At 47.5% G+C, this 19,071-nt stretch overlaps 3 protein-coding genes across 10 annotated transcripts in view; 2 read left to right on the forward strand and 1 right to left on the reverse strand.

Annotated features, from left to right (window-relative positions):
- Positions 1-6,659, forward strand: part of capn1b (calpain 1, (mu/I) large subunit b) — a 27,661-nt gene extending 21,002 nt beyond the window's left edge. Inside the window, exons 12-23 of the mRNA XM_030057468.1 lie at positions 454-623; positions 1,483-1,494; positions 1,636-1,847; positions 2,058-2,097; positions 2,290-2,355; positions 2,766-2,823; positions 3,189-3,253; positions 4,064-4,132; positions 4,538-4,616; positions 4,701-4,814; positions 5,146-5,204; positions 5,333-6,659. Of these exons, the coding sequence (XP_029913328.1) occupies positions 454-623; positions 1,483-1,494; positions 1,636-1,847; positions 2,058-2,097; positions 2,290-2,355; positions 2,766-2,823; positions 3,189-3,253; positions 4,064-4,132; positions 4,538-4,616; positions 4,701-4,814; positions 5,146-5,204; positions 5,333-5,359 (971 nt within the window). The 3' untranslated portion in view covers positions 5,360-6,659. The remainder of the gene's footprint in view (positions 1-453; positions 624-1,482; positions 1,495-1,635; positions 1,848-2,057; positions 2,098-2,289; positions 2,356-2,765; positions 2,824-3,188; positions 3,254-4,063; positions 4,133-4,537; positions 4,617-4,700; positions 4,815-5,145; positions 5,205-5,332) is intronic.
- A 593-nt stretch (positions 6,660-7,252) lies between these two features.
- Positions 7,253-8,399, reverse strand: mrps28 (mitochondrial ribosomal protein S28). The gene has a single exon (XM_030057564.1). The coding sequence runs from the start codon at positions 8,382-8,384 to the stop codon at positions 7,713-7,715; it is 672 nt and encodes a 223-aa protein (XP_029913424.1). The 5' UTR covers positions 8,385-8,399; the 3' UTR covers positions 7,253-7,712.
- A 1,318-nt stretch (positions 8,400-9,717) lies between these two features.
- On the forward strand, positions 9,718-14,757 carry sde2 (SDE2 telomere maintenance homolog (S. pombe)). 8 transcript variants are annotated; one of them, XM_030057517.1, is made up of 9 exons: positions 9,718-9,880; positions 11,705-11,822; positions 12,361-12,472; positions 12,792-12,961; positions 13,205-13,307; positions 13,386-13,631; positions 13,750-13,801; positions 14,197-14,304; positions 14,350-14,757. In XM_030057517.1, exons 1-9 carry the CDS (start codon positions 9,752-9,754, stop codon positions 14,581-14,583), a joined length of 1,272 nt encoding a protein of 423 aa, XP_029913377.1. In that variant the 5' UTR covers positions 9,718-9,751; the 3' UTR covers positions 14,584-14,757. The 8 variants fall into 8 exon arrangements, with proteins under 8 accessions (XP_029913377.1, XP_029913394.1, XP_029913386.1 ...); XM_030057534.1 differs by having other exon boundaries at positions 14,395-14,757; XM_030057526.1 differs by having other exon boundaries at positions 14,197-14,259.
- Positions 14,758-19,071: the final 4,314 nt, after the last annotated feature.

The raw sequence follows: 19,071 nt of genomic DNA on the forward strand, positions 1-19,071 counted from the left end.
CAATGAGAAATGAGACATCCCTCTAAATCTGGCTGAAAAAATGGTTTAAAATTTTTCGCTGGCGCGGGCACTGCCCCCGTGGGATCTTTAGTGCCCCCCCAGTCACTCCTTTCTGGATACGGGTCTGGGTGTGTCGGGAAGCGGGAGGCGGTCATCAGCGCAATAGCCTATGCAGAAGATAGATAGATAGAATAATAATATTTTTATTACATGACGGGCCACATGCGGTCCCCGGGCCGCGGGTTGAGCACCCCCCAGAGTCGGACGTGGCTCTCACACATTTAAACAGAACAAACCTGACGTCCATCCAGGTTTCAAAGAGTTAACCTGCTGCTGATGTGAGGCTCACTGTGATTGGTGGAGATAATCTTGCATCACTTCCTGAACTGTCTCTGTGTCACGATACACTACATTACCCACAATGCCCCTGGTGTGTGTGTGTGCCCCCTGCAGACACGTTCTGGATCAACCCTCAGTACAAGGTGGTGCTGCTGGAGGAGGACGACGACCCCGACGACGACGAGGCCGCCTGCAGCTTCCTGGTGGCTCTGATGCAGAAGGACCGCCGCCGCTTCCGCCGCCACGGCCAGGACCTGCACACCATCGGCTTCGCCATCTACCAGGTGACGTCACGCAGCTGCTCCCTCCAGAACCACGAGTGGAGAACCGGGTTCCACAGAGCAAAGCAGCACACACAGAAACATAACCGTTCCACACTACTGGAGAACCACTTTACTTAGTGAACCGTTCCTCATTTGATCCACCAAGAACTATCTGGAAAAGGTTCTTCAGAGATCTTTTTTTAAAATTTATATATTTTAATTTTATTTTTGGACAGGTTAAAGATCTCTGAAGAACCTCAAGGAACATTTTTTGATGGCTCTTTGTAGAACCTTTCGGGGATTCCTTAAAGAATCATTTGAAGAGACTGTTCTCAAAAGAACCGATGTCTGAATGGTTATGAATGGTCCTATAGTGCCGCTATGAAGAACCATTTCTGGTTCCAGGCAAGACCTTTATGTTTCCTGTCCTCTGTGAGGAACAGTTCCTCACAGAACTGGTTGTTGTTATCGCTCCTTTAGGCGCCTTGAAGCATTAAAGAAATGGTTCTTAAAAGAACCGTGGACAGAAAGGTCCTTCATGTAACCGGAGAAGGTTCTCCTATGGCACCGCTATGAGGAACCATTGGCTGTCAGAGCCTGAGTGACAGCTGCAGGAACGCTGCGCTGCCCTCTGGTGGTGGAAACCTGCAGCCACCGTCATTCAGAAAATCTAAGATGCTGCTTTGTGATGTTTGGCAGAAGAGGGCAGGGTCTCTGCAGACACACACACACACACACACACACACACACACACACACACTTCTGATGAGGAGGAGGATTAGTTGTGTTTTTTTCTGCCTTTTTCTCAGAAGATCAGGACAAATCCTTTCGAGTCTGCAGGTTTGATGTGACGTCGTTTCTGTTTCTGTTCTGTCTGCAGGTTCCTGACGAGGTGAGAGTGCAGCGCCCGGTTTGGAGCAAATTTCACTTTTAAATGCACAGAAACACACAGAATATGAAGCCCAGTGTGTCGGGGTGACAGTAAAATAACCTGTGTGTGTGTGTGTGTGTGTGTGTGTGTGTGTGCGAGCAGTTCCGGGGCTGTCAGAGCGTCCACCTGAAGAAGGATTTCTTCCTGCGCCACTCGTCCTGCGCTCGCTCTGAGACCTTCATCAACCTGCGGGAGGTGAGCGCCAGGCTCCGCCTCCCGCCCGGCGAGTACCTCATCGTCCCGTCCACCTTCGAGCCCGGCAAGGAGGCCGACTTCGTGCTGCGCGTCTTCACCGAGAAGCAGTCTGAGACGCAGTGAGTCTGAAACACACACACACACACACACACACACACACAACAACAACAACAACAACACTGAAAACAAGACACAATGACAACTACATGACCTCTGGCTGTTTTCAGTGTTTTTTTTCCTTTTTGTCTTTAAGAAGTAAAATCTTTAACTACAAAAGCAATGTGTGTGTGTGTGTGTGTGTGTGTGTGTGTGTGTGTGTGTGTGTGCAGGGAGCTGGATGATGAGGTGGTGGCAAACTTCGATGAGGAGGTAAAGAAATGTTTTCTTCCTTCTGTCACTCGACATTTGAACTCGTTTCATTTTTATTTGAATGAATGGAAAAACAGTCTGGACAACTTCCTGCTGTGATGTCACCGCGTTTCCTCTTCCTCCTCTCCCTCCTCGTCTTCTTCCTCTTCCTCCTCTCCCTCCTCTTCTTCGTCTCCTCCTCCTTGTGTGCAGGAGGAGGTGTCAGAGAGTGACATCGACGACTCCTTCCGGTCTCTGTTCGCCCAGCTGTCAGGAGATGTGAGTCTGACTGGGAAACGCTGCCACAGCAGAACAAACCTCGATTAAACACTGCAGTCGTGGTTCTGTGGGGAACATGAGGAACATCAGCAGAACCTGCTCTGGGCAGAGTTAGGCCTGGGCTAACGGGGTGGGGGGTCAAACATGATAAGATGCAGGTGGGACAGGACAGTTAGAGCCTCAGGGAACCAAAGTGTTGGTGTGAAAAGGGCATAAATATAAACACAACCAACAGTGACAACGTACGTTACTGAAATGACTGAAAGGTTATTTACAGTTTCTGAAAAGATTTGTGCAGTACAACAAAATCTGAGATTATGAATAACAAATGTGTGGATGGACAGAAATCTGCAGATGGGTGAAGTCTGTAAGAGCTCATGTTACTGTGTGTGTGTGTGTGTGTGTTGCAGGACATGGAGATCTCAGTGCGAGAGCTCAGGACGATCCTGAACCGCGTTGTTTCCAAACGTAAGACCTGACCTGATGTGACTTGCTCTCTTTGCTTCTGTGTGTGTGTGTGTGTGTGTGTGTGTGTGTGTGTGTGTGATCAGAGCTTCACAGCAGACATTGTCCTGTGCTAAATGTGCTCTGCACTTTGCCAGTCCGTCCTGATGGTGGCGCTGTGGAACAAGCAGGAAGTCTGAGTGACGTTTGGATGCTCTGTGTTAATCGTCTTTTTCCTGCCTGTATGCCGCCACATCCTCTCCTTCCCTTCAGCACATTAAAGCCCTAAGTGAGCTGTCCAATCAGAGCGCAGCGTGGTGGCGGCAGGTAGCAGGTGACCAGGTGTTTGTTGTCAGGTTGTTGACGTGGAGCTGCTGCTGTGTCCACAGACAGAGACCTGAAGACCGACGGCTTCAGCATGGAGTCCTGCAGGGCCATGGTCAGCCTCATGGACGTATCCTTAACCAGCTCCTTAACCAGCTCCTTAACCAGCTCCTTAACCAGCTCCCTAACCAGCTCCTTAACCAGCTCCTTAACCAGCTCCTTAATCAGCTCCTTAACCAGCTCCTTAACCAGCTCCCTAACCAGCTCCTTAACCAGCTCCTTAACCAGCTCCCTAACCAGCTCCTTAACCAGCTCCTTAACCAGCTCCTCAACCAGCTCCTTAACCAGCTCCTTAACCATAACCAGCTCCTTAACCAGCTCCTTAACCAGCTCCTTAACCAGCTCCTTAACCAGCTCCTCAACCAGCTCCCTAACCAGCTACCTAACCAGCTCCTTAACCGACTGTTACTACTACTGCTACTACTAGCGCTACTACTACTACGACTGCTGTTACTGCTGTTATCACTGTTAAAACTACTACTTCAATAACTACTTCTACTTCTGTTACCACTATTACTACTGCTGCTACTACTATTAATGCTACTACTGCTGTTACTACTACAACTTCTACTACTACTACTAGTGCTACCGCTACTGCTACTACTGTTGTTAATACTACTACTACTTTTTTTTTACTACTACTGTTAATAGTACTACTACTACTACTACTATTACTACCACCACTACTACTACTAAGTTTAATACTATTACTACTTTTACTAATGCAGGTGTGTGACAGGTGTGTGTGTCAGGTGTGTGTTTTAGGTGTGTGTGTCAGGTGTGTGTCAGGTGTATGTGTCAGGTGTGTGTCAGGTGTGTGTTTTAGGTGTGTGTGTCAGGTGTGTGTCGATGTGAAGTGTTGACCTTGACTGCGGCTCAGAAAGACGGCAGCGCTCGGCTCGGGCTGCTGGAGTTCCAGATTCTGTGGAACAAGATCAGGAAGTGGCTGGTCAGTTATCACTTATGCAGATGACACTCTTCTTTATGTTTTATTTATGTTTATTTTATTTAGAGACTCATTCATAAACGTTCATGTAAATGTGCCAGTGTCAGCCAGCAGAATCATTTTCAACTGCAGTCCTTGTCCTACAGTTTTTAAACAACATATCTGCAAAATAAAAATACCATTTAGCAGGTTACAATCTAGTGAAAATCCATGTAATATATATCTATGTAATCTATGTTAATCAGATGAAAACAGTCTAAATAAAGAAATCCCATGCAGTGCAGTAAGACAACTAAATACCCCAAAATCTGTTTTATTACATAATGCAATAGGAGGGCCCTGATATGACTATAATTAGCCTTTAATATGACAGGAACAAATAATAACCGTCTTGTTTTAACCATGCAGGGAATCTTCCGGGAGTTTGACCTCGACAAGTCGGGCTGCATGAGCTCGTATGAAATGCGTCTGGCTTTGGAAAACGCCGGTAAGTCGGTTGGGTTTCTGATGCGTCTGGGTCTCATGTTCCTGCCGTCCCGTCTCTAACCTGCGACCCGTTCCGTCTCCTCAGGCTTCAAGCTCAACAACCGGCTCTTCCAGATGTTGGTCGCCAGATACGCCGACAACGAGATCATCGACTTCGACAACTTCACCTGCTGCCTGGTCAAACTGGTGGCCATGTTCAGTACGTCCAGCTCATACTGGTTCAGTCTGGTCTGCTGTGAGCTGCCGGGCGCCACGTTAAACTCCTCCCACCAGATCAGGGGTTTGACAGATGTGAAATATCAGCTGAGGATTCATCGTCAGAGAAATAATTACGATTAATGATTTAACTGGCTGAAACAACTGACTGAATTTTAATGCTTTGTAAAGCAACATAAATTGCACATGGTGCAGTTATGGTATAAGCAATGCTCTACATTACTAAAATACTTTAAATAAATAATATAATAGTATATAAAGTAAAAATGATTGATTGGAAGGTCCAGACACTTTTGTGTTTGTTGTGCTTACAGAGGCTTTCCGGGAGCTGGACCAGAGCGGGACAGGATGTGTGGAGGTCAACCTCACCGAGGTAAAAAACAAACAACAAATATCACATGATAATAATAAAATGAAACTTGTAATCAGGAAGGATTGTGAAGGTGGTGTGTTTTCTTCTTCAGTGGTGTGTGTGACTGCCTCTCTCTCTGTCCTCCACAGTGGCTCTACATGACCATGTGTGGCTGAGGCTCCGCCCACAGGAAGTGGAAACAGCAGCCATTCTGAGTCAAAGTGCCTCCAACCCTCCAGCCTCCCTGCTGCACCACCAACACACACCACTGACACCCTGCACCATGTACTACTGCAGTGTTACTGCAGTACTACTCTGTGCCACTGCAGTACTACACTGTACTACATTATACTGCACTGTACTACCCTGTGCTACTGCAATACTACACTGTACTACTATAGCACTACACTGTACTGCAGTGTACTACTGCAGTACTAAACTGTACTTAACTGTACTACTGCTGTACTACACTGTACTACTACAGCACTAGACTGTACTGCACTGTGCTACACTGTACTACTGCAGTACTAAACTGTACTTCACAGTACCACTGCAGTACTAACACACCTGACATATGTTCACCCTGCAGAGCCACACTGAGCTAATACTGCTGCAGTACAGCTGTAGTACCATAGTACTGCTACTGTAACATAGCACGTTAAATAGTACTATGGAACTGCATCAGTACTACAATACAGCATCAGTACTGCAGTACTGGTACTTCTTTGTCTTCCTTTCTGACTGTGAGCTAAACACCAGAAATCCTGCAATACTGCCTCAGTGTGAGTACAGCATGGTACACGCAGTACTGATACTAGCTGACTGCAGTACTGCAGTAGTACTGAAGGCTGTCAGCTGTTTCCCTGCCTGACCTGCAGCTCGTCTGTTAAGTCGCCCTGAGGCTCGTCTGAGAGGCAGAGACCAAGCCCTGCATGCCTCTAGACACGCCCCTTTCCCTGGACACGCCCCTCCACCGGACACGCCCTCCCTCTTCCCCGGACACGCCTCCCTCCACTCTTCAGGCTGTGGGCGTGTCCCCAGCAGGCTGTGGGCGTGTCCTGAGGTGGGCGTGTCCAGGTGCTGTGCGGCGGGCTGCAGGCAGGGGGCGCTGTGACATGAACCTGCATGTTTAGACTGAAGCACTAGTGACGCTGTAGCTTTACCTCAGCAGACTGAGCCTGAGAGCCTCCAGCAGCACATCACACACTGATCAGCTCGTTATTGATCACATCAGCATGTTATTGATCAGAAACATCACAAAACAATCTGATCAGGAACCAGGACAGAGAAACTCAGCATGCAGTTTGCTCTCCTAACAGGAAGTGATGCGGGTCGGGACAGGAAGTGATGTGGATGTGCTGCGTGCGGCTCGGGTTCAGCTGCAAACTGTTTAGTATTTAACCTCAGCAGCTCGTCGCTCTGTAGAGGAGCGCTTAGCCTCGCCTGCCTTCACCTGAATAAAAGACAAACACCTGAGCACCTGCCGCCTGTTTCTGCCTTCATCCCCCCCCCCCCCCACACACACACACACACACAGATAAATAGATTGATTGATCTCTAATCTACATAACTGATTTCATCTCAAGGCGGCTCAACCACAGCCTCCAAAATAAAATCCACCTTCAGTCCAGATTTTACCCCATTTATTGATTTCTTCTTGATTTATTTTTACATTTACATTTATTATTGTGTGTTTGTGGTAACAGGCTTTAGGTGTAAACCCTCAGTTATTTAGCAGCCAGTTTATACATTTTCATCGCTTTTAAGGATGTGATTAAATTCTTGTCTCTTTGTTTATTTTTTTAAACGTAACGTAAAAATTAATAGTTGACCTCATTTACTTATTTATTTAGGTATTTATTCATATATTTACTTATTCATTCATTTGTTTATGTATTAATTCATTCTATTTGGCCTTACAAACGCTGCCTCCTGATACTGTTCCTTAACGTCTGGAGGAAACGGTGCACATGTTCATTTTTGCCTCTGAAGAAAAGGGTCACATTATCCAGTAATGAACCCTCACCAGTTTAATGTACATTAGTGTGGATTGAACTGGACTCCTGCTGTGCCAGACTTTCACAATCACAGATTTATTCAACATCAGCAACAAGCCAGGAGGTCAAAGGTCACAGCAGCCTGACCACAGAGGGCACACAGCGCTGAAGGAGAATTACAAGCAGGGCAGATTTACTTGTGAAAGCAGGGAAACTTGTGCACATCTGTGTCACAGTCCCACAAAATAAAACCTCACACACACACACACACACACACACACACACACACACACACACACACACACACACACAGAGCACCACAGCTGAACACAAGACTTTTAATTCCTTAAATAATGTCAGAATAAAGTTATTTCACATGTCCACATGTGAGTGTGTCCCTGCTCAGTGTGAGTGCACACAGTGTGAGCCGTCAGTCTGTGCGGCACCACCTGCTCCTCAGGTGGACCTCAGCTCCGGGTCCAGGTCTCCATGGGTTCTCAGTTCGTCTCCAGACCTTCCCTGCCCCGCCGTGTCAGTTGGGGCCGTCCCGGGGCTTGGTGTCCCGTGGCTCGGCCAGGCCCAGCAGCACGGCCCGGGCCTCCAGCAGCGTGGTGTCGGTGCTGGCTCCCAGGAAGCGGCCGGTGAGCTCCAGGTCCTCCAGCCGCAGCCGGACCCTGCTGCCCCGCTGGAACCGCTCCCCGTCCGCCGCCGGCCGCTTGCACACGCAGTGGAACTTGGCTCCGAAGTCGATGTAGAGATCATCCTGGACGACGTGGAAGATCCTCCCCACCACCACCTTGTCCTTGGCCGGGCCCATCTGGACCAGCGGGGAGCGGCGCAGCAGCGACGCGAACGACCTCTCCTCCCCGGCGGAGGAGCCGCTCCTCCCGGCGCCCGCCGCGTCGCGCCTCCGCAGGTCAGCCTGCGCCTCGAAGGCCGCGGCGAAGCCGGACCTGGGCCTCTGCTCGGCGGCCTGCTCCGCCCCGGGCCGCCCGGCGGCTCCGGACGGCTCCGCGGGCTCGGAGCTGTAAAAACACCTGGTGGTGCTCAAACGGCGGCTCGCCGTCCTCACGCTGCAAACAACCTTACACAACGCCGCCATGTTGGCTCTGTGTCCACCACACGTAACTTCCGGCGTGACGTTTCTGTTGGGAGTAGTGTCGTGACAGCGCCCCCTGGTGGAGGAGGGAATGGTTACAGTCATTTACGTTGAATTTTGTTATTTAGTTTGTTCGGATATAATCTGATTGATTGATTGATAACATTGTTTGCGTTATTTATGTGTATATCTCAGCAAGTCACTGAAATACAACAGACAATGTACAGAGCATGTATTTATGTATTTATGAATGTATGTATGTAGGTGAGTATTTATTTTATGTATGTATGTACTGGCAGGCACCACAAGGTAAGGTAGTGGAGAAAAGTAAAGACAACCGAATAAGACACAATGCAATAAAACATAAGAGGTTCATTAAAAAGAAGCGGGTTGACTGGGGCAGTGCAGCAGCACACTTTAATAGAATTGACTGAAATGAGCAAAAGCCACATGGAGAAGACATGAGCCAGAAGGTGTCAGCTGTGCCTGTGTGAGGGAAAGGGCTACCGTGCAAACCAGCAAGAGACAGAATAAAGACAAGAAATACAGGACACACACACACACACACACACACACACACACACACACACACACACACACACACACACACACACACACGTCAGTCAGAGTGAGGCTGTGGAAGCCAACACGCTCCTTAGGTTCAGAATACACAGAAATATTACACATGCAATGTACTTCCATAGAAAACTGCATTTCATGTAAAATGAATACATTGGTTACAGTCACGGGAATTATTTTCTATTACAAATCTCGGCATTTTCACTGAATATTGACTATAAAGGTTTTTGTATTTGTTTTGTTTTCCTTTTGTCCTCATGAAATCTTTATTTCAAGTCATGAACAAAGAACTTACTTCGAAGCAACAGGAATAATTACAGCAGCATATCAGGGACAGTGCAGGGGGAAGTTATGGAGCCAGGTGTGTGTGCAGGGAGTAATATTCTGAGAAAAAAACTCCTATTTTCCCAGATTAAAGTCATAAATTTACGGGGGAAAACAACAAATAGCCTATATGAGAAAAAATTCAAACATCGTTTTATTTATTTATCGGTCGAGGAAGCGCATGGCTGCCGCTCGCTGAGCCACGCAGAGTGAAGGCCTGAGGCTCCTGACACCCCCAGCCAGAAAGAAAAGAGAAGAACAGAAAAGAAACAAAAAGAAAAGAAAAGGAAAAACTATGAGGGAGGAAAAATAATGGAGCTGAAGAGAAAATCTGAGTTTAAAGTGTTGAATTTACGAGAAAAGCTCACAAATTTCTGAGAGGAAAAACTTGAAAATTGTGAGATTATAAATCACAAATAGTTTGGTTTTCCTGGCCATCCGCTGAGCCGGACTCCAGGCCGGCAGGGGGCGGTGAGGCGCCTGAGAGCCGCTTCAGCAGCCGCCGCTAAGACTGAGAGGAGGAGGAGGAAGAAGGAGAGGAAGAAAAGAGAGGAAGAAAAGAGAGGAAGATGGAGGTGAAGATGGAGATGGAGGAGGTTTGGGTGTCCGGTCCGGGGCTGAGGCTCCGCGTTGGCGTTGCGGGGCTCCCTGCGGGCTCCTGCGTCGCGGATCTGCGGGACCTTGTGACGCGCCAGCAGGTGAGACACCCGGAAGGTTCTCCTGTTCTAAAGGTTCTAAAGGTTCTAAAGGTTCTGCTGCCGTGTGAGAGCGAGCTGCTAACTCCCGTCCCGTTAGCTTAGCCTTTAGCTTAGCTTAGCTTAGCTCAGGCTAACCAAGCCGTTTATCAGCTGGTTGTTCCGGGTCGAAGCCCGCGAGCTGCCGGGCTCAGAGCTGAGACTCAGACTGACTGAACACCTGCTCACCTGCTCACCTGCACGGGCGCACCTGGACAGAAACGCACGTGCCTGTTACGGTTAGCCTGTGGCTAGCTAGCCCGGCCGCCTCGTGACGTCACGCTGTTGTTGGCAGAAACCGGAACAAATAAAAATAAAATCGATAGGTAGATTTACTTTATTGATCCCAAACTGAGAAATCATGTTACAGCAGCGTCAATAGAAACATAAACACACACTGCAGGCAGATTAAATAGAATAAATGCTAAATATGTACAGTAAAGATGATCGTACTACAATAAAAGAGCAGTATCAGAGGCAGTATCAGTCATACATAAAGAGCTGAGAGTTTAAACAGAACCAGACAGCTGACCGAGCTGAGTCTGCCCCAGCCGCACCAGCTGGACCACTTCACAATAAAAGCATCAGAATGAGGCTCCGTCTAAAATGATCCAGCAGGTCCAGCAGCGCAGAGCGGAGGAACACCGTCACTGACGGGACATCACACTGATCGATTATTGATGAAAAAATACTAATTTATCTGGAACACACTCGGCATTTTCTCTTCTGCTGCATGCTGCTCTGTCCTGGATAAAAACTGTGTGTGTGTGTGTGTGTGTGTGTGTGTGTGTGAGAGACAGGCTCTGGCTCAGGTCCACACCTGTGCAGGTGTTCTCATGACAGACAGTAATGACTCCAGTCCAGCCAGCAGTCAGTCGGTCACAGTGAAACAGTCAGTCAGTCACAGTGAAACAGTCGGTCACAGTGAAACAGTCGGTCAGTCACAGTGAAACAGTCGGTCTCAGTGAAACAGTCAGTCGGTCACAGTGAAACAGTCAGTCGGTCACAGTGAAACAGTCGGTCGGTCACAGTGAAACAGTCGGTCGGTCACAGTGAAACAGTCGGTCGGTCACAGTGAAACAGTCGGTCGGTCACAGTGAAACAGTCGGTCACAGTGAAACAGTCAGTCGGTCACATAAAGACACAGAGTGATGTGGACTCAGTGATGAGCTCCAGTCTCTGTGAACCCCAGCAGGACTCTCCTCAGCGTCTCTCAGGGTCAGGGTCAGGGTCAGGGTCAGGGTCAGGATCTGGGTCAGGGTCAGGATCTGGGTCAGGGTCAGGGTCAGGGTCAGGGTCAGGGTTAGGACAGGAAAAGGACTTGGAAAACTGAAAATGTTTCCCAGACCTGGACAGTTTGGGGAAAACGATGAAATCTTCCTAAAGTTTGGGGAAACTCATGGAAGTTATTTTCTTTTTAATGATGGCCATCTCCGCATGTGGGCCTACACCCTGAGAAAATCTTTTTATTTCCTGGAAATCGTCTCTCTTGTCACGGTTGCTAGGAAACGGGCTTCTCGCCGTGTCTTATTGGCTGTTCACTCGTTAAACTGACAGAAGCACAAACGCTGTCACAGTCATGATCTCTCCTGCTGTCGGCTCATCCTCGCTGTCTTGGTTGTCACGGTGATGTGGTTGTCATGGTGGTGTGGTTGTCATGGTGGTGTGGTTGTCACGGTGATGTGGTTGTCATGGTGATGCGGTTGTCATGGTGGCGTGGTTGTCATGGTGACGTGGTTGTCATGGTGACGTGGTTGTCATGGTGATGTGTCTCGTGTCTCACTGCAGGGTCTTCCTCCTCTGGACTTCTACGTGGGCAGGAATGGGCGGAGGGCGGAGCTGCAGGAGGCGGTCCAGGCCGGGGCCTCGTACCAGCTGCTGCCCCGCCTCTGTGGGGGGAAGGGAGGTGAGCAGAGCCCACCTGGGGCCCACCTGGAGCCCACCTGGAGCCCACCTGGGGCACGCAGCCAATCACAGCTCTCCCTCAGAGCTCATGTAACTGTAGCCTGTATGATGTCTGTGCAGCATCACCAGCATGGCCCCATGTTTTTGGATCAAATCTGATTTCCCCCCAAAAACAAGGGGAAAAGGGCGAAGAGCCAATCAGCAGAACTTAGAACAGTCAGAAAATAAGTAAGAAATTACAGTAAAATGATTAGAAAATAAGTGGGAAAAAAAAACAAAACGACAGTTGACAAGCCAAAACTTACCAGAAAATTATTTTTAAAAACTCACCATAAACCTGTATTTGTAATTATGATTATATATCTATAATTGTACTACAACAAAAAATAAAAGAAATCCCTACAAAATTGTTAAAATGGGTAGCAGCAGAACTGAGCTGTGTGTGTGTGTGTGTGTGTGTGTGTGTGTGTGTGTGTGTGTGTGTGTGTGTGTGTGTGTGTGTGTGTGTGTGTGTGTGTGTGTGTGTGTGTGTGTGTCAGGCTTTGGCTCCATGCTGCGGGCTCTGGGCGCTCAGATCGAGAAGACGACGAACCGCGAGGCGTGCCGGGACCTGAGCGGCCGCCGCCTGAGAGACGTCAACCACGAGAAAGAGTGAGGGCGGGACGCCATATACACACACACACACAGAGACACACACACACAGACACCGCTATTGTTTATTTAATTAGTAACTGCATTTAATTACTTTATTACAGTTGTTGTTAATTATATCATCAGTTTTATTTTATTTTACATCAACATGGTCAGTAAACTCCCAGCTTCTGTGTGTGTGTGTGTGTCTCTCTGTGTGTGTGTGTGTGTGTGTCTCTGTCTCTGTGTGTGTCTCTGTGTGTGTGTGTGTCTCTGTGTGTGTGTGTGTGTGTGTGTGTGTGTCTCTGTGTCTCTGTGTGTGTGTGTGTGTGTGTGTCAGGATGGCGGAGTGGCTGAAGAAGCAGTCTGAGCGTGAGGCAGAGAAGGAGCAGCGGCGAGCTGAGCGTCTGCAGAGGAAGCTGTCTGAGCCGCGCCATCAGTTCAGCGACGCCGACTACCAGCAGCAGTGCCACGACCTCGCCGAGCGCCTCGAGGACTCCGTGCTCAAAGGCAAGTCCGCCGCCTTACCCAGCATGCACCTGTGGCTCCTGCCAGGGCGTGCTGCAGGGGGGAGGTTTTACCAACACGTCACCATGGAAACCAGCAGACCCAGTTCATGTAAACCAGGAACACAGAGGAGCATCCATTTGACTGACATGACGTGTGTGTGTGTGTGTGTGTGTGTGTGTGTGTGTGTGTGTGTGTGTGTGTGTGTGTGTGTGTGTGTGTGTGTGTGTGTGTGTGTGTGTGCAGGCATGCAGGCGGCCTCCAGCGGCCTGGTGCACGTGGAGGAGCGAGCAGCCAAGAGAACAAAGCCGGAGCAGAGTCAGCACGCCGCCAAGAGGAAGTGCTTCTGGTGAGTGGGTTTGCTGATCTGAGATCTGTGCAGCTCCAAAAACACAGAGAGAGGACAGGCTGTGCTCTGTGTGTGCAGGACGGGAGGAGACCTGGACCAGCTGGACACCTCAGAGGACGACGAGGACCAGGACCAGGACCAGGACGAGGCTCCATCCACGTCCTCCTCTGGCCTCAGCCGAGACTCACACAGACAGGAACCAGAACCAGAACCAGATCCTGGAGCAGATCCTGGAGCTGAAGCAGAACCTGGAGCAGATCCTGGAGCAGCAGGAAGAGCAGGCGAGGCGGGGCGGAGCGTCTCCATGGCGACGCCCAGCAGCAGGTACAGCTGATCTCATGAAGGTGGTGGTTTGTTGTAGGACCAGTAGAAGCACAGCCCCCCCCCCCCCCCCCCCCCCCCCCCGCCTGTTGGATTAACTGGTGTCTCTCCTGCCGTTCAGCTCCTGCGCTGCAGAGCTTCCAGAAGCTTCCAGCTGTCACACACAGCAGCCGGTGAGTCGCTCCTCTGTCCTGTTTCTCCTATCTTTGCCGAGATTGTAAATGACTAATGTTTCGTTTTGTTTTGTTTTTTAAATCTTTTTTTTTTTTTTTTTTTTTTTTTTTTTTTTTGAGCTCCAGTTTGGTCTTTTTATTTCAGAACTCAGACAGAATTGACTGATTTTTTTTTTTCTTTTACTCAAATTTTCTGGTATTTTTCTTTTTAGTTTGTTTTTGTTTTTCTAACTTTTCTATGAATTTAATATTGAAAACCATTTATCAGTTAAAAAAAAAAAGGATTGAGTTGGCGTTTCTTAAACTGTACGTTTTGACTCCTGATCTGTTATTGGTGTTCGGCCTCACTGATAATCCTCAGTGACGTGTGCTCTGCTTTCTGTGTCTCCTCCCAGAAGGAAGCCGAGCAGGAGGAGGTCAGAGCCGAGGAGGAGGCGGTCAGAGGCGAGCAGGAGGAGGTCAGGGCCCAGCAGGAGGTGGTGGTCCCGGTGCAGCTGGAGGAGGTCAGGGCCCAGCAGGAGGTGGTGGTCCCGGTGCAGCTGGAGGAGGTCAGGGCCCAGCAGGAGGTGGTGGTCCCGGTGCAGCTGGAGGAGGCCTCCTGTGCTCAGCAGCTGGAGGCTCTGGGTCTGGACGTCCTGAAGGAGGAACTGTCCCGCCGGGGGCTGAAGTGCGGAGGAACGCTGGCCGAGCGCGCCGCCCGCCTCTTCTCCGTCCGCGGGCTGACGGCCGAGCAGATCGAGCCGGCGCTGCTCGCCAAGCCGGCCAAAGGCAAGAGGAAGTGAGGTCAAAGGTCACGGCTCAGGCTGCGGGGCGTGTGGACGTGCAGCTGACACTTTTTGTTTGTTTGTTTGAGTCTAATCAGACAGTCTGTCCACCTGCAGGGGGCGCTGCAGCAGCACAGAGCCTCTCTGCTGTAAAACTCACATCATTTTACAGCCATGGATTATAATTTCAGTTTATAATCCTGTCTGCAGCAGAAATATGGAACAGTCCAGTTACTGATCAATATCTGGATCAAATGGACTGATCAGTTTAGAGCATTGAGCCCCACTGACCCACACAGATTCTGCTCTGTTTAGCTCAGTGCTGCCCCCGCTGGACACAACACTGACCTGCAGGCTGTTTAGCTCAGTGCTGCCCCCGCTGGACACAACACTGACCTGCAGGCTGTTTAGCTCAGTGCTGCCCCCGCTGGACACAACACTGACCTGCAGGCTGTTTTCCTGGTGGAGGGACTCAGATTTCTGATGTTTTTATAGACTGAAGTCACTAAATTGTTTATCAGCAAATGAATCTGTACCTCTGTTCATATTAATCTTTTCTGTCTTGTTTTAATAACCATGAAGCTGCCTGAGAGGACTCTGAGTCGATAGACTGGAGATGTTTGGAAAGTGAGACAGCAGCTCTGAATATTAATGGACTTGAAGTCCTCAGAGAGCTCAGTGTGTGGCTGCATGACTCTGACAAGGCACGTGTTTATAACTCTTCATTTAGATCTTTTTTTTTCAGGTTATTCTTGGATCGTTTTCTGTGATTTTTTTTCTTTATTTTCTGGTAATTTTCTTGTACTTGTTGCATTTTATTCACCAATTAAAAGTTTGTGGGTCACTGCTGTAAAAAACCTTTGTTTTCAATTTGCTCTCAACATATTTTGTTTTGAATTTGATGTAAAGGGTCTTTTGTACAGACTGAAGTCACGGCTGCATCGTGTTCCTCCAGACCTGCCAGCCTGCACACATTTTGACCTTTAAGTACGCCGGTATGATTCGATTCTACAGGTACACATATTCAGACCCGTGTTCAGGGCTTTAGGGGGCTGAACGAAAAGTAACGAAAAGCTTTTTTTTTTTTTTTTTTTCGACATGAACTGTACTACTGTCTCTTTAAGTTAAATCTTTCTCTCTCTTTAAGTTAAATCTCCATCACATTAAATCTCTGTGATGACTCCCGGGCTATTCTGCATCTTATTGGCTCACCTGATGTTACTTTAACCAATCAAACTCCTCTGGCCTAAAACCTGACTAGAGAGGGAGAGAGGCTTAACGTTAGTCTGTTAAAAAACTTGATCAGAGTGAATTAATTACAAATATGGATGCCAAACATTTTTTAAATGATTTTAGCGAGAACAATGCCGGCCGCTTGGCTGTGAGTGAGCCCTGAAGAGACAGGAAGAAACATCTGAAGTCGGTTGGCTCTAACACCACATTACGGTGACGGTCTGGACTTCCTCTAGTTTTCTGTCTGCTAGCTAGCTAGTAGCTCCAGACTCCACAGAGCTACACTCTGTCTGACGTTAGCTCTGAAATGAAGCTGGAGGTGGATTACAAAGCTTCTTCATACCCTGAGCTGACCTGCTAGCTTCCAGGCAGAAGGTAGGCTACGTTTATCTACTTTGCTTTGAGTGCACTGACTGGGAGCTTGGCTAGCTAAGGTGTTTTGGTCCGTCTGCCCACAGTAACTAGTCCTTATCAGCAGCCAACTTGGGCTTATCATGTTTTCTAGACATCGGCCCAATCCCAATGTCCACCCTCACACACTCACTGACTTTGAGGCGCGCTCCCGCTCAGTCCGTGAGGGCTTCGGGTCCCATTGACAAATCATGAAGTGCGTGAGGGATCTCTCGCGGACTTTTTGAGCCCTTAATGCACCCTTTCCGTAAGTGGGCATCTCCGCAGACTTAGCGTAAGGGAATTACCCATAGTTCATTGCATTGTGACAGATGACATGAATCCCCTGGGGAAACCAGCTGGCGGCCGCGATAAAAGCGAAGTGAAACGAGTGAATTTGTAAACAATCCAATCCACTTTATTTATAAAGCACAATTTTAACAAACACAAGGTTTTCCGAAGTGCTGCACAAGATAACACACCACAGGATAACACAATAGAAGCAGAATAAAAAGGTAAAATACACAATAGGATAACACGATAAAATAAGATAAGATCAAATAAAATAAGATAAAATAATAATAAGAAGAAGAAAAGATAATATAAAATACTAAAATAAAATAATAATACAATTATAATTTAAATAGAATAAAATATGTAAAACGCAGTGCCCGCACAGCATCAAAAGAAAAAAAAACATGGAGGGTGAAATCAGCAGTGATGCTACAAAAAAGAAAAAGTTCTCATGTGAGTATAATATTTTATATAAGATGGCTTTCAGAAACTAAGGAAATAAGCAGATAGGCATTGCATAGGCTATTTGTTTTTTATCTCTTGGCAAACTCATCAATGCCTTTTGTGGGAGTAGATCATTTTTTAATGCTGTTTTCACAACTCCTCAAAAATACCAAGCAAAAAACGTAAAATAAAAAGTCCCAAAGCTGTGATTGTGAGCAACATGATGCATCGCTGTTGACAACCAAACAAAGGGCTGTCCCATTCCCTTTTTATACTTCAGCCCCTTGCGGCCTCACACACTCAGTCACTTTCCAGGTGCAGCTACTTAAGTCAGTGAGGGCTCAGGGCTCAGGGCTTAGGGAGGAGATTGAGATTCAGCCATCGTGATTTCCCAAAACTGAATAAATACCGCACACAGCAACACAGAACTGCTCTGCTAGCTCAATCATGTTGGAACTAGAATATCCGCTGGAAAAAATATTTTTTTCATGGACTGATAGTTATACTTCTCCCGACTTCTCAGTCATTTTTAATCTAACAGTTGCCGTGACGACTCAGCAGCACAGCTGATCTTTATCTACAACCAACTTATATTAACAGTTATATTTAAATACAGGTTACTGCTTTCCAGTGTCAGCCACAACAAACATCTGTCTTTTCATAAACTCACCGGCAGATGTTTTATTTCAGCTGGGGGTGTGTCACTCCAATTTAACGTCAGCTCTGATTAATGTGGCTAAGCAGCAAAAGTAAGGACAGTAAGCAGTCACATTAAGGCTGAACAGAGTTATAGAATCACCTTTTCAGGCTCTTATCAATTTACCTCTGAAATAAAGACCACAGCTTTCACAGATGTGTTGATTTATTAAATGTTCATTTCAATGTACAGATGCAAACAAATTGACAAATTAATTAAATCAATGGCCTAGGAAACTAATAAAGAATAAACAAATTAATAACGATTTATTGGCCAATTAATAACTGATAACATTTACACATTAATAACAAGAACAAAGTTACACATCACCGCACATCTCCATGGAAAAGCTGACAGGTGCTGTCCGTGGTGCTGAATCTGCCTCAGCAGGTACTGAATCTGCCTCAGCAGGTACTGTCCGTGGTGCTGAATCTGCCTCAGCAGGTACTGTCCGTGGTGCTGAATCCCCTGAGGCATTTCATTCTCTTTATTATAGAAATTAAAGCTCCATAAAATTCATGGAGGATCTTGTTCAGCTCTTCTTTCCTTACAGGTGAGAAATCAGCTGTTTGCCCGGTGTTTGTCAGGTAGTCTTGTAGACATTTGACGGCCCAAGACGTTGACCGGGCCGTACCGGCTTCATTTCCTGACCTCTCCAGCTGATCCAGCTCTTCACTCGTCACTCTCGCGTATCTCTCCTTTTTCTCTTCTGTCTTGTCTTCCTCGTTCGGCCATTTATCCAAACTTAGGTCGCCAAATAAATCAAAGCTGACAACAAAACGGTTCATTATGCAGGCGAACAAAGCTGACAGCGGCTTTTGATGCAGGTTTCGGTGAAACGTTTCGTGTTGCCATGGAAACCACACAGACTCGGGTAATAAGATATAGGCGGAGAAATATTTTCAGTGATGAGGTATTTTTCATGTGAGCACAGCTAGCCGTGCTGTCATGATCATTTGAGCACATTCTAAATGTCTGATTGACCAATTAGATGGCTCGGTCGGATCTACGTGTTATATAATAGATATTTCATATGCATGCGCCATGCAATTTGAGTTCTGCTGCGTCAATTGACCCTTGGCCATGCCAAGGGCCCCACCACACATTGCTGTCTGTCTGTCTGTCTGTCTGTCTATCTATACAGACAGACAGACAGACAGAGACACAGACAGATAGATTGAAAAGGAGTGTCCAGTCTTTTTAGATGAGTTCACTGAAGTATTGTCTATTGTCAGTAACATTATGATCCTTGGTGGTTTTAATGCACATGTGAATAATGTTGCTGTTTCTAACGCCGCCGAGTTCCTATGTGTCGAGCTGTTTCGAGTTTATTCAACATGTTAATGAGCTGACTCACAACTAAGGTCACACGCTGGATCTAATTATCATTCATGGTCTAAGGAATGATGTACCCTCTGTAACTGACTTGGCAATCTTTTTTTTTTTTT

This window comes from Myripristis murdjan, chromosome 1 (assembly GCF_902150065.1).
Source record: "Myripristis murdjan chromosome 1, fMyrMur1.1, whole genome shotgun sequence".
Taxonomy (NCBI): Eukaryota; Metazoa; Chordata; class Actinopteri; order Holocentriformes; family Holocentridae; genus Myripristis; species Myripristis murdjan.

Bases quoted from the DNA above. Each gene is read 5' to 3' on its own strand.
- mrps28 (XM_030057564.1), bottom strand. From the start codon at position 8,384: ATGACTGTAACCATTCCCTCCTCCACCAGGGGGCGCTGTCACGACACT.
- sde2 (XM_030057480.1), top strand. From the start codon at position 9,752: ATGGAGGTGAAGATGGAGATGGAGGAGGTTTGGGTGTCCGGTCCGGGG. The intron at 9,881-11,704 runs GTGAGACACCCG...GTCTCACTGCAG, and splicing joins ACCTTGTGACGCGCCAGCAG to GGTCTTCCTCCTCTGGACTT. The intron at 12,962-13,204 runs GCAAGTCCGCCG...GTGTGTGTGCAG, and splicing joins CGAGGACTCCGTGCTCAAAG to GCATGCAGGCGGCCTCCAGC.